General features: G+C 45.3%; 2 protein-coding genes and 2 long non-coding RNA genes across 4 annotated transcripts; 1 reads left to right on the top strand and 3 right to left on the bottom strand.

Annotated features, from left to right (window-relative positions):
• Positions 1-6,137: 6,137 nt before the first annotated feature.
• LOC147190727 (uncharacterized) lies at positions 6,138-10,042 on the bottom strand. The gene is made up of 3 exons (XR_015103847.1): positions 10,003-10,042; positions 7,923-7,958; positions 6,138-7,000 (listed from the first exon to the last, which is right to left on the bottom strand). It is a non-coding gene; the product is annotated as an uncharacterized LOC147190727 (long non-coding RNA).
• Positions 10,043-10,688: 646 nt separating this feature from the next.
• On the bottom strand, positions 10,689-12,806 carry hoxa1a (homeobox A1a). Its single transcript, XM_086136785.1, has 2 exons — positions 12,170-12,806; positions 10,689-11,424 (listed from the first exon to the last, which is right to left on the bottom strand). Exons 1-2 carry the CDS (start codon positions 12,789-12,791, stop codon positions 11,045-11,047), a joined length of 1,002 nt encoding a protein of 333 aa, XP_085992911.1. The 5' UTR covers positions 12,792-12,806; the 3' UTR covers positions 10,689-11,044.
• Positions 12,807-16,165: 3,359 nt separating this feature from the next.
• On the bottom strand, positions 16,166-19,202 carry hoxa2b (homeobox A2b). Its single transcript, XM_086136170.1, has 2 exons — positions 17,784-19,202; positions 16,166-17,368 (listed from the first exon to the last, which is right to left on the bottom strand). The coding sequence occupies exons 1-2, from the start codon at positions 18,133-18,135 to the stop codon at positions 16,638-16,640; spliced, it is 1,083 nt and encodes a 360-aa protein (XP_085992296.1). The 5' UTR covers positions 18,136-19,202; the 3' UTR covers positions 16,166-16,637.
• An 86-nt stretch (positions 19,203-19,288) lies between these two features.
• Positions 19,289-20,944, top strand: LOC147190724 (uncharacterized). The gene is made up of 2 exons (XR_015103648.1): positions 19,289-19,612; positions 20,562-20,944. It is a non-coding gene; the product is annotated as an uncharacterized LOC147190724 (long non-coding RNA).
• The last annotated feature ends 5 nt before the right edge of the window (positions 20,945-20,949 follow it).

Raw genomic sequence — 20,949 nt, 5'->3', positions numbered from 1 at the left:
CAATTGCCCTCTAGTCAGTAACAATCCATGTATGTTGTTGCTCCATAGGCGCTCATAGAGTTTAATCAAAATGGTATTTTTCTTATTTCTAATGGACCGACACATGGGAAGGGCCATGTTTGTACAAATTATCTTTCTCTCTCTCTCCTCGATACACACACACACACACACATACACAGTCTGTTTTTAATTGACCCAATGTACAGAAGAGTATCTGGATAAAATGTCATTTGAAATATACAATGAAAGGATACAATGTTCGACTCCACAAAATAACCACGTGCTGTGATTTCTGGCTAGCTCACTCACCTGTGTAAAGTGTCAATTGAAGGCAGTCAAGACGGCCCCGGATGCGTCGCCTCTCTAAGGGGAGGCTGTCAAGACGGGCGCGCGTCCAATTAAACCACCGAAACCGATTAAGCATTAAATGTATCCGTGTGTTTGAGGACACAAACTTTAAACCCTCGTGCACGAAGGTTCAACGCTGTGGTGAAAGTGCTGTTAGTGAACTTTTTGAGATTCATGTCGTAGCGACCATGACGCGATCCTCTCCACCGTGTACGACACGCTCTTCTTCGCCGTGTCAGCGTCGGGTGTTGGAGGCGCTGGATGCTGTCCTGTGGTTAACGCTGGTATTACATGTTACAAAAGCTCAGCACCAGTGAACGTCTGTTTGACGAAATTCATCGAGGACCGCTCCGAGAGCCGCCAGTTAGGCAGACATGGCATTGGTCATTTCTATGGATCTCAGAAATAATTTTGGTACCATTACGTGCCATACTAAGCTTCCTATAACCAGTATGGGAGTGTGTGAGACTGACACTAAAAACACCTGCTTTCCATTCAGATCTAAGAACACCAGTTAATGGCTCCAAGACACCAGAGAAATGGTAATTGGGCCCAATTTGTACATTTTCACTTAGGGGTGTACTCACTTTTGTTGCCATCAGTTTAGAGATAATGGCTGTACGTTCATGTATTTTTTTAGGGGGAATACAACCCTATTACGATTACTTTACTTTGTAGCAAAGTATAATTTATTCAGTGGTGTCCCATGAAAATATGTCATGAAACATTTACAAATGTGTGTGTGTGTGTGTTTGCCTGTGTGTGCAACCCCACAGAGAGCTGCCCCAGTCAGGCTGACCCGCTGAGTGAAAGCCTGTGGTAATGTTTAGTTTTCAGGGTGAAGAAGAAGGTGAGTCGGGGGAGGAAGGAGGCAAGGATGAGCGGATGACAAGGTTGAAGTTGTGTGGTTCGACCGAGAGTAAAGAGAAGTCTGAAGGGAGGGCGGGCCGGGTCACAGAGGAGCGAGAAGGAGGCAAGGAAGGATGAAAGGTCCAAGCGGGACAGCGTTTTCGGGGAGAAGTCCCACTTGGTCTCGTCAGTCAGCTGTCGTTCGCTGACACCTGAACCTCCGCTGACCCGGTCGTGACTGCCCCTGCGGTACAGGAGACATCGCGAGAGGGGCTCACCTTTGGCCTTTTCAATCGCCACCACAGCCATCTCCAAGAGCTTCACCTCACTCCTTCCTCGCCTTCATTCCTTTGCAGCTCAGACCTGAATCGTCCGAAGTCCAGCATCCTTCAACAAAAACTGATTCAAATTGTAAAATCGGTTTTGATTTGATGAACCGAATGGTTACATTTTAAAATCGTTCCATCCTTGTATCACATCATTCCATATATCTACAGGATCGTATCGAATCTGCTTTAGTGGAGAGATGCACAGCCCTTCTAATATGGTTTTAAAATGTATACTCTTGCCATAAATGTGAAGGAAATAGAACTAGCAACCACTCCGGGGCCTCGGCTCCCTTTCGCTTCAAGTGAGCTGGGACAGGCTCCAATTCTCCACAAAGCTGCTGAATGGATGTGCTTTAGTGAATCACATGATTAGCCTTTGAACTTTATGATATGGCCATGATGCTAAATTGGAATGCCAATGTATATTTTCTTCTCCGCTGTACATCCATGTGTGCTGAAATAATGCTACTTCAGTCTTTCTCTTGAAGAGACTCTATAGGCAGCAACACACAGACACACTCACCCACCCACACGCACGCACGCACACACTTGCATCCCTGGAGAGTGGGGCCTAATCCTGGGTTTACATTGTTAGGACAACAGGGATAATCCTTCTAACAGGGTGTTTATCTAGACAGTACAACCACTGAATCCTCAACACATGTCGTATTGACCCAAAGACAGAGAGCAGGAAAGACTGCGCAAAAGGACTGGAAAAAGAGAATGAAGAGAGACAAACATGCGTGGGAAGCAATGGAAGGTGACACGGAGGGGGGGGGGGCTGCAGGCGAGCGGAAGCGGATTGAGAGAGACGAAGATGATAAAGGAAGGGAGATTGCGGGCGGATGAAAGAAGGTCTGCGCTGTCAAGCATGCAGATGAGAGCGTGATGGCATCAATGCAGGACGGGACACAGGCGCTCCCTGCGGACCACCGAGAACACATACGCCAAAGAGCATTTAAGCCTTCATTAGCGATAAAAAACACGGAGCACTGAAGAATGCTAATATGATAATACAACGAGCCACACTGGGACTTGAGAGTCACATCAGGATGAATCTGCTCTCAGTATTCCGTCAGTGCAAACTACATGCGCACTAAAACACACTGGGGGTGTCAAACTCATTTTTGGAGTGATGTCTTCCTTGGGGGGCTGTTATGACAGCGAAACCACAAAACAAAAATAAGTTTCTGAATATAAAAAGTCAATGCAGTCTTGCTCAAACATCAGTATTTTTATGATATAAAAAGGGAGACCAGGATCATTTTAAAACCTTTTCCAACATTAATGTGACCCATAATGTGTACAACTCCATTGAAAAAAAATATATTTTCAATAAAATGGAAGTAAAAATAAAGAACTGCAATATTTTGTAAATTGTAAGTGGGGATGTGGCCGAGTTCAGAAATTAACATCCGGTCACATTTAAATCATCCTGAATGAGATCAGGCTCCATGCAGAGGTCATACTTTCCTCCAGAGAGATGTGAACTTCAGTGGCGAGCTGCCACTTTGGTATCTAATGCTGCATGTCACAATATTGCTGCGTCTGGCGTTAACTTCCTCTTGGAGGAGGCGGCCGTGCCGATGTGGGGGTGGGGTTGGGGGGGGGGGGGGGAGTATAGGGAAGTGGGGGTAATATCGGCAGAAGTTTAGCATGCATGTCAGAGCCTGGGGACGCTCCCTGAGCCAAATGCCAGTCTATAGATCACGGAGGGGGACTAAAGATCACATCATCGTCTACCCGGACATTGGTGACACCGGACAGCGGATGTGGGAGAGAAGGTGGACCGAATGATCCCTGCCAGGACGAGCCATTATAGACAGCCGCTGTCATTACAGGGCAAACATGTGCACAGTTCCGTCACCCCCCCCCCCCCCCTCCGCCCCCACTCCCTTCACCACACACACATGAGGCGTGATGGCGACGTTATAGACAAGTGCCGTCAGAGGAGTCTCTACGGAGCTGAAACAATAACGACCACTGGGGAGGAAGAGGAGGGGCTGAAGATGAAGGCGACTGGTCCAACAGCAGGCAGGTGAACACGTGTAAGTGCACGGGAGAGGTCAGCACCCGGTTGAGACGCCATCAACGGGATGCTGCATTTCCCATCATCATATCATTTCGATACTTTTTGTTCTTCTACTTCTCCCTTTTGCAATTTTGCCGCTGCAAATTGGGAATTTCTCCATTGTGAGACAAAGTTTTTCTTATCAAAATCGTGTCAGGTCTGTCAAAGTCCTCCTCTGTTTTATTCGATTTTATTCTGCGCTTAATTCCACCCGACCTGGAATGACCACGCCGGTGCTGTGACGTTACCGTGTCTCATTACCGAGCAGTTGCCAAACCACCATCAGAAAAGAGCTAAAGAGCGAAACCGAGCCAACAAGCTCCCGCAATAATCTTTGATGTAAACCACAGAGATAAAACGGATTGCATCCATCTTATCATTCGGCCTTTATCAGAGAGCAAGCATACACTGTTCCCAAAGAGTTTAACACTATTTGCAGAAGATGGAGGAAAGAAAAGAAAAAGTGTGCCACGTTTACACTTTTATCAGTGCTCAATGATATCAGCCTCTCATTAATATGTAAATACGTTGGGGTTTTTTTTATGTTACTTGCAGAATAAGGAAGCGGTTGTTGACACAGATTAAAGGTTTGAAAGGCTCCACTTCACAACAATTTGTCTGCATTTGTGCAGATCGCTTCGGTAAGATGCAAATCTAAACTGGTCCTTGCCTGAAGGGGACAAGCAGTCAGTGTATCAGTGCATAGTTTCAGAGTGCTTCTCACACTCCCGCGGTGGGATGCGCTTCAGGGCGTGTCCCACAGACAGGCTTAGAGTTACGAGTGAGCCTCTCACCTGTCACTGAAACATCTCTTTCAATCTCAACACGGCTCGCTTTAGAATACACACCGGCGTGACCATTGTTGCGTCGCGAGCCGTATCGGATCTCTGATTGTTAGACAAAATATTGGAAATGGCTCGCGTGAGCGTCCATCAAAAGCGATCCTGACGATGCAGGCGTACCGAATTATTTGGCAAGATCGTGAGTTGAGGAGAGTAAAAAAAAAGATTTTTTTTTTTTTTTAAAAAGTGGGTCGAGTAGCTGAAAATTATACTGACATCAAGACACTGTTACTTTGGAATAATTTGACTTCAATCAAACCAAAAGGCAGCCCACCAAATAGTTACTTAAGTATTTGGGCAAAAAAAATATAATGAGCAACTGTACTGAAAAAAAATAGTGTGCCGGTTCTTTATAAAACAAAAGCATCATAATCACATTTAACCAACATGAGTAGTTTACTAAACAAAAATCATATTCGTGCAACATTTAAATCCAGCAGACCGATGATAAGTGAGCGCCTTTGTCATTTCTTGTAAATGACCGTCAAAGGTCGAGCGCTGCCATTTTTTGTCTGTGGGTGCACAAATGGCTGGCAAATGTTTCTAGTGCTCGCGTGAGCGCCATTGCTCTTCCTGTACTCGGAGCAGACAGGTGGCTCACAGGTGAGCTAAAGCATCCGGACAAACATGCCAAGATCCAAACACTCACCAAGATGAAGACATTTCATCTTCTTTTCGGCCCTGGGCCTTGTGCGTTTGGATCTGTGCGTGGAGTAAGGCACTGTAGTTTTTGTTTTGTTTTTTTTCCTCTCATGCGATATGTTAGCAATTATGGGCTCCAGGCTATGTGGAAACACGTGCTACTTCAGCCGTCAGGAGAACAAAGCCCCAGGTCCTCCATATCAAAGTCTTGGCTCAGGCTGCAGAGTGTTATTGACAAGAGCGCTGCTGGCGTTGCAGTTTAGGAGGTAGAGGCCATGGTTCAGCTGTGTGTGTATGTGTGTGTGTGTTTAACAGCCTTGCAGAGTAACCAAAGGCACAAATGTACGGAAGGAAGCAGAATGTCATAGGTCGCTGCCAAAGGGAAAGATTTGATCCTATTTGATGTGTTGCATAAGATAAATCATTAACGCTCTCTCATTTGTGTTGCACATAGACTTGCAAAAAAAATAAAATAAAATCACACACATGCAGGCATGCAAGGAGAGACGTCAGATCGTACGGCCCCCTCTTGCTCAAGGGCACGTCAACAGCAGCCAGGCTGCAGAATCGCATTTCTGCCACAACTTGAACCGTGACCCTTTGACTCCAAAGCCTTTTCAGATGAAGCAAGGCACAATCTCTGCCTAACAAAACGGAGACTTAAACTCTGAGATTGTTTGAGAGGTTGTCATAGCAACAACAACACCGCCCATCGGTTTGTTTGCAGTGGTTAAACTGCAAGGCCATGCTTGAATGACACAGCAGAGTTGCTGGGGGTGGTGATGGGTGTGCTCAAAACATCAGCCGCATTGGAAGTGACTTTTTTTTTTTTTTGGTGCTGGTGTTGGGTTTGATTACAGGTGAAATGTTAAAAATGAATACTATATGGTATAAATATGAAGCTAAGGAGAACGCAGCCATTTTTTGTATCTGATAAAGGGCCCCTATAGTAGCCCTGAGAAAGCATGTGCTTCATTTCTCAGCATTAGCATGTAGCATTTTGCCGGCGAAATGACACGTCGTCTCCTCACAATAGGAATCTATGGAGATGGATGGAGGACGGTGCTACTGTTTTCCTATTGTGACCAACAAAGCTTTTCCTCGCAGGGTGTTGGGGGTGGTGGGAGGAGGCACAAGCCTGAGAGAGGAGACAGGATCAACAAACAGCCTGTTTGTCAGGTGTTGTTACTCACATTAGTCACGTAAAAAAACAAAGACACGAAGGAGCGACGGGGCGACACAAAGAGCATCCAGCCTCCACTCGGTGTCACCCGATCCCTTCGATGCGAACATGGGGCTCGATAAGTGCGTGCGAGGGTTTGGAGGGAGAAGAGGGCGCCTCATTGGCTGCCACGCTCGGGTCAAGCCAAGGTCAGGACGTGTGTGATGGATGGAGCTGGAGGCCACAGCCCTTCTACCCATCCTCTTGCCTCTCCAGGCCTCCGACCTGATAATAAAGCGGCCTCCCCTCTTCACATGTCTTTGTGTGGTCATGTCGGGCCAAGCGGGACTGCCTCATGGAGGAGAAGCCAGTTTGGGCAGAAGCGCGGGATGATCTACAAGGTGAGTGGTGGACCAGACAGTCATCCTCTCACACCTAACACTCTGCTCGTTTGCCTCTCATACCTTGCCGCTGTTTCCTAACGACCTAGGTGCATTTGAAGGTCAAAACATTAGCAATCATATGCAGTGTGTATATATATATATATTTGGGTGTGTGTCATTCGATGGCGGAGATGTACTTTATGAGGCGTCTGGCAGATGCAGCAGGGCAAGACAAGCCATTGGTCACATGATGTCATCTCCGTCATCACCTTCTCCTCGTCTCTCCCTCCATCATCCTGTCAATGGCTCTATAGGCTGGCCGCCTTTATCGGCGCACGGAGACGCGCGTCTGTCGATGGAGGAATTCATTTTGGCTGCCAATCACAATAGGGGAGTGGTCAATGAGCGCACATGTGCCAATACGTCGACGGGCCTGATGACTGACTTCTGTCTGGTCTATTTTTTTTTCTTTTTTGTCTGCTGCTGCTGCTACTTGACTGAGGGACTCGCAGTAGAAAGGTTATGTTGTTATGAATTCCTAGTTGGTGTGTGAAAGGAATGGTAATGTGGGTGACTGCAGGTGGACGGTAACGCTGAGGTTGTGAAGTTGAACATGTAGCATGAATGACTGCAGAGACCTTGACTCGTAATGTCTGATAATGCAAATGGAACGTGCAATAAAATATTTTATTTTATTGCATTTATCATCAGACAATGATCAGATTGGATTTTTTTTCATTTCAAATTAAGCATATGGAGCAAAGTTGTCAAATTTTTATTCTGAGCCACGTCATGCTCATTGTTTCCCCTCATGAATAGTATGACCACGTAAAATTATATCAATCAATGGATATTAAAAGTCTACACACCCCTGTTCAAATGACAGGTGACGGTGAAATAAAATTTAATATAATCGGTACAAGTCAATTTAAAAAAATGATATTTTTTTTCAAGAGGGGAAGTAAAAAATAGCTGCAATAAAGTGGCTGCACAAGTCTGCACACCCTGATTTCACTAGGGTGGGTCTGTGTTCAGGATGAACCAATCACATTCAAACTCATAGTACAGTAATCAGTATGTACACTTGCCTCCATTTAAAGTGCATCTGATGAACCCCAGATACATTTCAAATGTACTAGTAAATTATGTATTGAATTTACTCAATTTTATGTCATCTTGTGGTTGGCAAAACCTTTTTAACAATGAACTACAACCATTTATATATAGCTTGTCTAACCACAACCTGAACGACTGAGATGCTACACAGACAAATATGTATCTGCGCTTTTTACTTACCTAGCTGGTGGTGTTTCGAGTCGCTTGCCCTTGATACTGCAATGAGCAAAAATATATATTTTTAGATACTAGATGGGTACTAGATAGACAGAATAAAATATACAATTTCAGTTTGTAATATTCCACGTGAATAAGACATGAATAACAAAATATATTCGGATCTTAACAGTATGGTGCTGACAGAGATAATGTTTGACAATATCGGCGAGCTATTAATTTAACAACGTTTGCATTACTGTATCGTGTTCACTGCAGTGGCCTTTGTCAAGGCTTTTTTCAGGTGACATTGTGCAGGTGTACCTAATCAAGTGGCCAGCGACAAAATGGCAAATGAAGATTCAATGAAAAATAATAATAATAATAGACCCCAAAAAGTTTGTTCATACTTTAAAAGACACAAATGGATCGGTTTTGTAAGAACTTTGAGGACCTTTGTAAATAGATTTTTTTGAGGAGAATCATTTTGCGTGATCTACCACAAAAAAGAAAAAACTAATGTAATGGCTGTGAGGCTCATCGAACAAGTCTTTTTATTTTTAAGTTGAGTGAAATAAATAATTCAACATTTTTTAAATTCAAGTGAATTTAATCCCAGAATAAATCAGAATGTTCACCGGGCGCAGAAATCTAATGTGCGTGGTAAATGGTTTTAAAAAATTCATTTTCCGATTTCATATGCTCCCAAATGTCTGCTTGGGTTTCAAACCACATCAATGCTGCCTCTTAAAGACATTTCCATCAAAAACACGGCAAGTCAACCTTTAATCAGTCCTCCGCTTAGACTTTAATGATTCATCTGTCATCGTCCACGTGTTTATTCGTGGACCCTAATGGGAACCATCGGCCGCATCAGTCATGTTTGTGGAAGTGCAACCAAAAGAATGTTCCTGTCGGACAACTCGCATCCATGTCTGCTGGGGCGTTTTGGTCAAACAGGTCCTCGGAGGTGGACTGTGACTTGTTGTTCAGGTGCTTGTTTGAACAGCGTGATCTGTTGTTTGGGCTTTCGTGTGTGTGTGTGTGTGTGTGTGTGTGTGTGTGTGTGTGTGTGTGTGCTGTGACAACAAACTCGGGGTGTGACCGTGGGATGACCCGAGGCTTTCTTTTTTTGGGGGAGGGGGGGTGGTGTCAGCTGGTTTTCCAATTCACTCACTTAGGCTCCACAGGGCCTCGGAGAGAGCCCAAAGAGGCCTAAATTTCCTCAAAGCACTTTCTGAGGGAATGGCTCTGATTTTTAAGCACTAAATGGTATCGTCAATTTATTTTTCAGCGTGTCTTTAATGCTATTTCAAATACCTCGTGGCCTTTATTTGTAAAACTTTGTTGCTGTATAGTGTGATGATTTTTAAATAAACCTTTTCAGGGCAATTTCATTGTTTGACATCCTTCAAAGAAGGATGTTACGAGATAGAGCTAAAGTGTACAATATAAACGACGCAGCTGCGATAAAGTTGAGTCACTCGGTTTTTAATATATTCAAATAAAGAAATGAACTACATATTTCGAACTGTGTTTTGACTTGCAAAAAGCGTGGCGGAATTTCATTAACGAGGTCACGAATTCTTTCGGTGCTAAAACAAACAAACCAATCTACGAAACACTTTAGATTAATCCTGTACGGAGAAACATGCGTTTAAAATATACAGATAGAACGTAAGACGTTACGTTTTCAAATTTCTTATTTCAAAAAGTATTTCCAGATAAATATGAATGTAAATATAAAACGAACAACTTTATCATATTATCATCCCCGGAAACTCGTGGCTCGGTTTTGTTGCAGTCGTTCCGTTTAAAAAAAATGAAAAATTCTCTAAGATGCAACAACTTGTCATGATTTGTTCAAATCGTGATTCGAATCAAATAAGGCTGTAAAATAAGACGTTCACGACAACACGGTGGTGGTAGTTTTAAGAGAATCCATTGTTTTTTTTCGCAGCATTTCGTTTTCACAAACAATCACACACACGTGCATGTGAAAACAATTACCACGCGATGACGCCAACCGCGTTCAATAAAACACATATGTGCAATGTTTCAAAACCGCTTTTAAATGATAACAATGAAACGCAGCAGAACTTACAGCCTTGCGTATTTTTTGCTGCAGTCCCAGCAGGTTTCCACAGCTCCAAGAGAGCAGATCCTGCAGGTGCAAGGATCCAGGTTCAGGTGAACGGCGCTCATTAATCACGCTTCCTTTGGGCGTTTTTTTTTTTTTGCCCTTTTATGGGAGGAAGGACTCGCATGCTGCACGCCAGGAATTAAAACAATTAGGGGGAAAACAGGGGAATGATAAATGCCATGTGAGAAAAGAAAGAAAGAAAGAGACTAAATATTATACCAGAAGACGACATGTCACTTTTCATACATGAAATCGGAGTTAAACAAAATGACGTGAGCACTTCTGTAACTTTTCACCCTTCCTGTCGTCCCTATTGGCGCGGATGATGACACTTGCTCGCAAGTTTGGGCGCTGAGGAGCAAACGCTGACAGGGCCGGTGGGGCTGCATCCTTGTCGATATCCTAACCTCCATGTTTGGATCGATACTCTTTATTTTTCCATCAGCCACCCTTGCTCCAATAAGGTTGTCGTCGCAAATGACAGCAAAATCATGTTATTACCTCTCGCGGGACCGCGTACGGCTGCGTGCATCCTGGCGTAAACGTTTAAAAAATGACGTAATACGTTCAGCAGTAAATAACACCACGTGAAATTTAAGAGGTAATCTCACTTTAATAATCCGTATGACTGACCCGTAAACGTTTGAGGTATGTGCTTGGTTAATATACAAATAGAAGCCAGTAACACGTGACAGGCAAAACTGATAAAACTCAGCATCCCGATAACACGTGAACGCACCATGCGGCTCTTACACAAGACATTCACATAATAGGCGCAGAGATGTGGATTACGATGATTGTTGTGACTTTGGCACATTGGAGGTAAGGTCCAAAGAAGTAAATACTGCACATTTTCTGGATAATTACGTGGACGCACAATAGAAAAGACATCGACATCCCACGGTTCGCTATGCCTGCATGTCCAAAAAGTGCACGAGTTCCTCCAACATGTCCGTTTGGTAACGCAGGAGTTTGGCTGCTTTGGGAAGGAGGCGAGTGGCTCTTAATTGGAGCAGTAAGGGTCCGCCCCAGTGGAGGACACTGTGGAGGAAGGAGGGGAGGGGGTCGAAGGAGCCGAAACAGACTTATCCGAGGCAGCGTCGTCCATTTTCTTTTGAAGGCGCTCGCCGGGGTCAGAGGGCACGGCCTTGACCGGGAGGAGCCCTTCTTTCTCCCGCTTCTTCTGCTTCATCCTACGGTTCTGGAACCAGATTTTCACTTGAGTCTCATTCAGCTGCAGTGTGGCGGCGATCTCCACGCGCCGCGCTCGGGTCAGGTACTTGTTAAAGTGGAACTCCTTCTCCAGCTCAGTCAGCTGCTTGGTGGTGAAGTTGGTCCGCACCGTGTTGGGCTGACTTCCGTAGCCGTACTCACCTGACCTCCCTTAAAAGAAAAAAAAAAAAACAAGGCATGAATAATAGTGTTGAATATGAGTTCACACCGACACTGCATCATACTGTAAATTTCTCTTGTGAATGAATATATCTCTATTTAGGGTTCAGATGCCACCACCAAAGTATTGGAAACACCACAGAATGATGCAGCGCAAATAATCTGATAATAAACGGGAGCTCAGTTTTGCCGTTTGATTCGATTTTTTTTAATGACATGATTCTCTCCTGTGCAATGAAATGTTTCCTTTGCAGTGCACATGAATGTCAACAACGTTCGACTTGCTCGCCATAAGCTTTAGGTAAATGGGTTTAAACCGAGTTACTCTATATTGGCAATCACAGCAAGAATTTCATTTCGCAATGTACCCTTCACATGATGACAACACTTTGAGTCTTTAAAAATCATGTTACGCTGCTCAACTCTGTCTGACACATGCCACGTGAGGAACATCATTGCTACACTTGCACAATGTCACGAAACTGCAAAAAAAAATCCAGCAGTTTAATTAACATTTATAGATTCATAAGATATACAGTAAGAAAAAAAACGAACTAAATAAAGGTTCTGTTGTTCTTTGGCTTGCACATATAACGAACCATTCCGACCCAACCGTTATCCAGCACTCCACGTTGCTATTTTGAATATCACGTTTCTGAAGAACCTCGGTTGTGCACGTCAATACAGCCAAATACAAATACAACCGCTTAAGTGTGTGCTGGGATACGAGACCCACCTATTTTGGGGGGATTCCTCTTGACTTTCATCCAATCGAAGGTCTGAGCATTGGTGGCTCCCTCCGACAGAGGGGAGCAGCATCCCTCCAGGTGAGCCGCGTGCAGAGGGGACAGAGAGTTTGAGCAGCCTGGGAACGGTGTGGCTTGCTCGTGCCCCCCTCCGTATGCCGGGTGGGCATACTGCAATTGACCCAAAGGGGCTGCACTGTAACCCTGGCGATGCTGCGCCACCGCTGACGTAGAAAGGTTACCCGAGTACACGAGCGGGCCGCACTGTGGGAACGCGGCGGTGGAATCGACTTCCTGGTTGAGCGCGTAATGGTTGTAGGACGTGCAGAAACTTTGCGCGCCGTAGCCGGAGCCGCAGGGCGGGTAAGGGAGCCCCAAATTCCCCGCGGGGGGCTGGTACGAGCCCGGCTGCTGGTGCTGGTGGTGGTGGTGGTGGTGGGGGGTGTCGTCCGGGGAAGCCCTGCTAGCCATGAAATGTTCATCCGCGCCGCAATTGTTCACTGTCACGGAGCACGACTGGAAAGTTGTAATCCCGTGATCCGGGTGGAACGCTCTCACGGAACACGACCCACCCTCACCGCTCATGACCGAATAATCTAAGAAAGTGCTCATTGTGGCATATTGGAGCCAGGGAGCGCCCGGAGCACCTCTGATCTCTCCTCTCTTACCCCGAGTGACCGTGCCAACATTTACCTATACTCTGATAACAGGAGAAGGGTGGGGAGGGAGGTTTGGGGGGGTTAAAGGAGGGCGCTGACCGACATCAATGAACGGGAGTGGTCACGTGGGTCCGGGTCAGCCAGTGAGACACTTGAGCTGATCCTCTCAGCCGCTGACAGATTGCCGTTTGAGTGGCTATTTAAATTCCAGCCGCTCGTCGATCAAGGTGACGCACCAGGCACTCGCGCAGTGGCCGAGCAAACAATAAAGCTGGGCGGCAGACGTTGGCGGACGGCGGTTCGGGTCGCACGCACGGGACGGTCGGGGATGCTCTGTGGAACCCAAGGCGGATGGGTGAACTCTGACCTCAGGTACAAGCGTCTTTTTTTTAGGGGAGCCAATCGTGCATGTTGTCATTAAATTGTGTCATTCTAGGGGAGGGGGCTTTTTTTTCCTCAGGATGGATGAATGTCTCAATGTGTGTCACTGCCAGAGGCTATCAGTGTCCCATTCCGATGCCAAATGTTTCACGCTTTAACACTGCGAGGGATTTACTCAGCAAATATTGTCACAGCGGGGCAGAGAGGGCAAATGTTTCACTCCATTGACAACCAAAAGAAGCCAGCGCAAGATAATAGCCATGTTACTATGACTTTGTTTCCTCATTAGGGTCACATTTATCTGCCTATCAGAGTTGCTGGGAGGTGAAAGAAACTGCAAGATGTCCTAATAGAATGTGCTATTAATTCAGTTGGCTCTCAGGGTCAACTCTGACTTAACTTACACGGTGTATGTATTCATTATGCCGTGATCAAATGATGTGATAATGCCTGGCCAGCGGTGGTGCTCGCGCATAGCCCCTGGGTTGATTACCCCGTTAGAAACTTCATCAAATAAAGCTGCTGGGGAAATAAATTAATGGTCGTGAAGATTCTGCGGCGGGAAGAGAGAGTGGGAGTTGAGTGGGAGTGGGAGCAGACCGCAGGGCAGCCTCTTGACTGAGGAGGAAGGAGGGGGGGGGGAAAAAAGAAGAGAAGGAAACGAAGGGGGAGGGTGCACGATCATTGGGGAGGATGAGCGCCCTTAGTGGTCAAAATATGACATTGCACCTAAAATTTAAAGGAAATCGTTATAAACGTGAATTGCAACATCGAACACAAATCGCCACATAGATGAAGACATGTAATAAAATGGAAGTTGGTGACATTTAATAAATTATCTATCTCAACTGTGTAGAACTGATTAGTATTCAAGTGGCCAAAACATCCAGTACAGGCGCACTTACCCAGCCTGTTTTCGACGTCTCCCTCCTCCAACACACCGGTTTCAATTGATCTGGATCGTTATCAAGCTTCTGCAGAACTTGCTGATCAGCTGCTCATTTGAATCAGGTGTTTTGGAGAAGGCGGACCTCCAAAACAGGTTGAAGAGTTGCTCTTGAGGACCGGGCTTCGGCACCCCTGTTCCAAACTATATTTATAAATTATTGTCTCAGGGGCCCCCTATGCATCAGTCAAGCCCCCTTCAATCCCGAGAGAGAGAGAAAAAAAATCCTGGATATATTTGAGTATACGTACATATGCGTATACATGTGTATAGCTATATACATCTGTATACACGGACATACACACACATATATCGATTTCTGTGGAAAAGTACAGGATTGGCATATACTGAGCAACGCCTTTCATTGCCGATTACAAAAACCGATCACCCACAGCTCATACTTTGCAGCCAGCAGAAAACTACAGACGAACCTGATGTGTGCTGTGTAGCATCCCCTCCCCCGTTCCTCAACAGTGCACGTTACATCAAACCAGTAGCTGAATGATGCCAATTTGAAATGATGTCCTGTTTTTTGTAAAATAAGGTGATGGGCATTTGGATAGATTCAAATAACTGTCACGTTAATTGATTCTTATCATTATTGTTACTGAGCATCTCTAAAATGGAAAATTGTGCACATGATCCATATCAAAATCAGTATCGGCTGATATCATTCATGGAGGATCGATATTTGAATCCGGAGCATAAAACCCTGAAGAGAACACGCCTGAAGAGAACACGCCTGGTACATACAGTATGTATGTATACACATACTGTATGTATGTATACACATACTGTATGTATACAGTACATATATCATATTGTATATGTGTGTGGTTTTTTTTCAAGAGGACATAAAATGCATGATGCAAACTTGTAAGCAAACCTAAGTAGCAGTCAATACCCTTTCATTCCCTTCCCCCTCCCACCTCCCTTCTGACATCCCATCTGCAGCAGAGAGCATGCGTGGGCGCGCAGAATGCTGCATGTCAGTGGAGCCAGCCAACAGCAGGCCACGCAGCTCTCTGTGCTCTTTGTGTGAGCACATGTGTGCACAGAAAAGACGCGTTGTCTCGGAATGATTTGGTTATGGACACCAATACTGCAGGGTTCCCCCACCACTCAGTCCCCCCCCCCCCCCACTCTACATCTGTTTTAAAAACACAAAGAGACCACATAGGTATATACACTCACTCGGTTGATTTTCTTTGGGGGGGGGGGGGGGGCTACAGATGAGCTGTTTTTGGTTCGTGAATTATTCAATCGATCGGTGCAACTGGTGGTTGTTGATTTGACACACAAAGTTACATCCCGATATTGAACCAAAGTGGGCTATTAAACGATTCCCATAAGTCAACTCAAGTGCAAAGCCAGAGAGCAAAGCTATTCATAATCATCATATCGAATCTCAATATTTCACCATGACGGCTTCAGCAAATGATCCTGGAAAATCATTGTGACAATAAGAAAATAATGCCAATGACACATATATGTTTGGGCAAAAAAAAGAAAAAAGAAAAAAGAAAAGAAAATATTAGACTCGCGGTCTGTTTTGAATTTGAGCTCCACACGGGAAGTGCGCAGCCTGCACAGACATGCAACTCATGCGAGCCGCTGCAGGAGCGCAAGCCTGTTTAAACAGGCCATAAAAATGAATCATTACCCAACGCGTGGAGGGACTCGGCCCCCTTTAAGCTAAGATATCGAGGAAACCCGTACGAAAATGTAAGTGGGCTTGTATTTGTGACACAATTGGACTCCTTAATGTTCGTCCCATTCATGCCACGGTGATTTATGAGGTCCTGGAAGCAAACATGGCTCGGCTTTTTGCGTGCAGAATGCACCATGTCAAGAGCTTGGCCATGCAAAATCCAAACGTACTGCTTCATTAAATTTGGTAACGTTTTTGAATGTAAAAAAAAATATATGTAAATATATAAAATATATATTTAAAATATATATATATATATATTTACACACACACACACCACTTTGTAAATGGAATTGTATTTCTCCAAATTTTAACTCGTGTGTGCGTCACACATCAGCCCCAGATATCTTATTTATATTCATTGCCAACCTGTTGTTCAATTTGCATACCCTCCACTATTTTATTATCCCGCGCGTTTTCGACTATAAATTAATACAACGTCAATCATCGCAGCTCAAGTAGAATAAGACTCAAAACACGAAACAAAAGATTGTAGCAAGTTAATTGTATTCTAACAAAAATAGTCAAGACATTGGAAGCTATACAAAAATAAAAATGACCACGCTTCATCCAGGCGGGATATTGTAGAATTTCCACACACACCCATAATAATTTTCACCCCCCCCACCCCCCCCCCCAAAAAAATCGTTATGATAGTTACTGTCCTCTTAGCCTCTTACCGTGCCACAAAATGTGTGCCGAATATACACCGACGTGAGTTAAGCCCGAAAAGAACAAGAACCAGTCGTGATTGATTTGCGTTAATAGTTGAGATTCTGCAGGTCGATTGTAGTCAGAGATTCCGAGAAAAAATAGAAAGTATCTGCAGAAATGTCCACGGGACTGTCCAGGGATTCCGACAAGCTCGGCGAGGCAGCGTCGGAGAGCTGCAGGCAGGAATCCGACGAGAAAGCTTGAAAATCGTGTATAGAAACCTCGAGGGTTGGGGGACTGTCGCCATTGTCCGGCACGGATGCCGAGCCGGGGCCCATTGTTGACACGCAGCCCGGAACAGTGGGTGACGGGTTGGGAAAATGTTTCAGATTTTTCTCATTGCTGTTCAGCGGCGCAGCAGCGAAGCTCACCGAGCTGCTATTGTGGACTTGCTGCGTGGATTCCAGATTGTTGTTGTGAAAGGAGAAAGTGTCTCTCTCCAGCAGGGCCCCGCTTTGGTCGTACGGGGGCCCCTCGTCGTCATCGTCGCTGTGCATTCCGTCCTCCCCGCCGCCGGGACCCTTGCCCGCCTCGCCGTTGTGGTTCTCCTTGCTCTGCGTCTGACGCTTGTGCTTCATGCGCCGGTTCTGGAACCACACTTTGACCTGCCGCTCGGTCAGGTCGAGCAGGGCCGCGATTTCCACCCTCCTGGGTCGGCACAGATACTTGTTGAAGTGGAATTCCTTCTCCAGCTCCAGCAACTGGGTGTTGGTGTAGGCCGTCCTGAGCCGGCGGGAGCCGCCGCTTATCCCTCCGCCTTCCGCGACCTCAGGCGAGCCTGCAACATCGGGACGGAACCGTTACACGAGGCGGTCTTGTGTGGTTGAGAATGGCTTGAACAAAACCAATACACCCGAAGATATTTGCTAAAAAAAAAAAAAAAGTGACTCGTCCGTTTTTATCTCGTCCAAGTGGGGAGGCAAACACGCACACACACACAAAAAAAGCTCCACACAGGGAGCGAGAGACTAATGAATTCTGCAACTGCCCTCCACGGCAACGGAACTCCATCACTCTTCATTACTGTCACACATCAAAAGTGTGACTGGGGGAATAAATCAGACAATATCAGCAAACTTTCACCAAACTTGTGTTGCGCTTCCCACCTAAATGCTCATATCGCATTTTAAGCAAGCAGCTTAAAATTCAAAACCGAAAAAAAAAAAACGACAACAGTAATAAAAATGACCCACCTTTTGGGGAGAAGCACACGGGCCCATTAGTGGATAAAGCGGTAGCGGTGGACGTGGGCAGGTGGTTCCGCTTGGAGGCTTTCTTCTCCCGCATCCACGGGTACTCCGGGGGCAGAGAGGCGGTGGGCAGCGGGCTGCATCCGTCGGGGCTGTGTCTCGGGCGGCCGTGGCGCGGATGGCTGCCCGGATTGAGGCTGGGGATGGTCTGCTCGAAGGGAGGAGGAATCAGTGTCGAGCTCTTGATTGATGAACTTTGAAATGAATCAGCGACAGGGGGGAAAGATGTCAGGCACTCAGCAAGCGACGGCTGACTATTGATAAATCCGCTCTCTCGCTCGAATTCGTAATTCATCTCCTCTCCCTGCGAGCCCAGGAAAGTTTGCACGCGTTAGTGTCGACAAACTCAATGGCCAAGCGCAGACGAAAATCATTCAAAAATGTCCTGTGATGGCTTCCTCTTCCTATTTCTGTGATTACGGCCGTGTGGGGACCGAGCTACTAGCAAACTATTGAATTCATGGAGACAAGGTTGAAATTGGACCGAGTTGCCTGTCACATGATTACCTCTGCCCAATGACAATTTGGGCTTTAATCAAAAGAAGCCCCTGACTGCCTGATTGATCCAAAAAAGTCTTCTGCTGCTGCCGCTCAGCTGTGCCACGTTTATTTACATCTTAATCCTCCCGACTGCGCACCACTAAGAGAAAAGACCCCCACCCGGGGGTGGGGGGGTGGAAAAAAAAAGTGTGTTTTTTAAGAATGGCCGACTCACTATTACAGGGAAGGACCGCAAGCTTAGGGCGCGCGGATTCGTGCACTCCTCTTTCTCGTATTGTTTGAGGATGTCAGGCGAGAACGCCCCTCAACACACGCGCTCACGCGCGCACGCACACACACACACAACATACCCTAAAAGTGCTATTAAGACTTTTTCATTGAATCCTGCATGTCTGACATCTTTTTTTCCTATACACCACGCATAAAATATACGAGGATGAGCAGCACTAAAAAAAAAAAAAAAAGAGCACAGATTCAATCATTCGTGACACTTTGCGGCCATTAACGCACAATGACAGCAGTTTGACGTACATCTCATGAATGTGTGCACTCATATTTGGACACAAAAAACACATATTAACCTGCAATATGTTACTTGTTTACGCACACGAGGATGAACGCTGCGACGGTTCCAATCGCAGCCAACCTGCTTTCCTGTTTGTCCCATTAGCCCTTTTAAACGCCTTCCAACACGATAAAGGCGTCTACGGTGAGCTTTCAAACTAAGCAATGACCATAATGGTTGTCATAAACATTAAAAACGAATAATTTGAAGCGTTATTACGGAACACCCCCCCCCCCTCCTCCTCCTCCCTGCTGCGACTCTGCTTTATTGTCCTTCCAAAGTCATCTGTGAACGTCACATTTATGGGAATGTTTCACCCCCCTTTAAACACACCGTGGTATATTTCCATCGAAAGAAAAAAAATATGACTTGGTGAGGAAGAGGGAGGATGATGTGGTATAGGTCTCTCTCAGTTTGTTGCTTATATACCAAACAAAGAGTGCTGGAAAGCTGCACGCGATCAATCTTACTCGCCAAAAGGTCTGACAGCTCGGTGCCCTCACAACACATTTAAGGCTTCTAACTCTCCCCCGGATCAAATGCAGGCAGGAAGCGACGAGAAACACTGGTCACTCAGATTAGAACCATTTTCTGCTCCTTCCAGCTCGAGCTGTCGCTGGAGGGATGGTTTCAAAGATAAATAGGAATCGTACAAGGCGGGCGCGTATATTTCCGTGCAGGGGGAGGCAGTGAACACAACGCGCGGGTGAGTATCGAAAAACGTATCCACCTGGATTCGATGTCGCTTATCTCGTACGGGAACGCGATTTACACACTTCGATTGGGATATTTTTGCAGACATCGAAGCGGTTTAGTGTGGTAAGGGTTGCCATGGGGAATTTTGGAATTACGTACAGGCTTTGTGTAAAAGGAAAGGAGTGGGTGGAGGATTTTTTTTGGAGGGGGTGGGGGGTGAGCCTACACACATTGCAAGAGCGATTTAACAAATTTCCCACGGATGTAAATATATTGCAAAAAAAAAAACGACTGATCGTATTGGTTTAAATGCAGCCGTGGTGGCACATATGGGTCAGATCAGCGCCTTGTGCGAATGCATGTGGATGCACAAGTCCAGCTTTGACACACCATGGTTCAATTGTTCCAGGTTTCCCTGCTAACCATATGTCATGGATACTAATGCCCCCTGATATCACTCACATCCAGATTGGAAATGACTTTTTTTTTGGAGGGGGTACATTATCGAGGGTTTAAAAAAAATACATTTGCACATGAAGAAAAAATATTGTTTTGTTTAGAGCATTGGGAGAACGCAGTCCATGTTGAAACGGAAAAAAACCGCTTATATTTTGTAGTTGGGAACGAACTTTTTAGCGAGAACATTCAAGATGATATTTGTTTTGTTTTATTGTTCCCCCCCCCCCCCCGAATCATATTCGTTTTAGTGCACTTTAAAAATGTTTCGACGTTGAAAACCAATTCCAAGGATAATTTAATTTTCTTCAGTCATCACCCTTAACGATGCATTTAAGGATATTTGGACTTTTACGTGCATTTTGCTGCATAATGAGACAAACAGGCCGGTACGAATTCACTTGGAGCTCGTATCCTCTCTGGCCACATTTGACCGACTCGAAACACATTCAGGGACATTAGTTTTCAAACGATTTCTCATTTAGATTGTTGTCTGCTTCCAGGGGCCGCTGAAAAGTCCGGCGCTTGACATTTTTATTATTATGGATGTGCCCACGCAGATGAAATGAGAGGAGGGAAGAAGGCCACCCGAGAGTTTTCTTCACGTCTCATCAGGAAGAGAGAGAAATAAATTATGCAACTTTTTTTTTTTTGCTTGCATGTAACCACCAGTTCCAGATATCTTGCTGAAGGATGTTAATGGCATATTTTTTATACCAGAATAATTTATGACAAGTTTATTTGTGCGTTGAGTTTTTTTTACGCACTACTTTCCAAGGCGAATGCAGGTAATGTAATGATTATTTCAGTCTCGTTTTTCAATCAAAAATAAATGATGTGCATTCTGATAGTTTGTCTGAATTAAAAGAGATATGCTTTGGTTGTATTTCA

Source organism: Hippocampus guttulatus, chromosome 18 (assembly GCF_054856545.1).
Source record: "Hippocampus guttulatus isolate MCC_2025c chromosome 18, RoL_Hgut_1.0, whole genome shotgun sequence".
NCBI lineage: Eukaryota > Metazoa > Chordata > Actinopteri > Syngnathiformes > Syngnathidae > Hippocampus > Hippocampus guttulatus.
This window is presented reverse-complemented; position numbering and strand designations above follow the sequence as displayed.

Excerpts from the sequence above, each read along its gene's own strand:
- hoxa1a (XM_086136785.1), bottom strand. The coding sequence starts at position 12,791 with ATGAGCACTTTCTTAGATTATTCGGTCATGAGCGGTGAGGGTGGGTCG. Across the intron at positions 11,425-12,169 it reads GAGGAATCCCCCCAAAATAG|GGAGGTCAGGTGAGTACGGC; the intron begins GTGGGTCTCGTA and ends TTTTCTTTTAAG.
- hoxa2b (XM_086136170.1), bottom strand. The coding sequence starts at position 18,135 with ATGAATTACGAATTCGAGCGAGAGAGCGGATTTATCAATAGTCAGCCG. Across the intron at positions 17,369-17,783 it reads CGTGTGCTTCTCCCCAAAAG|GCTCGCCTGAGGTCGCGGAA; the intron begins GTGGGTCATTTT and ends CCGATGTTGCAG.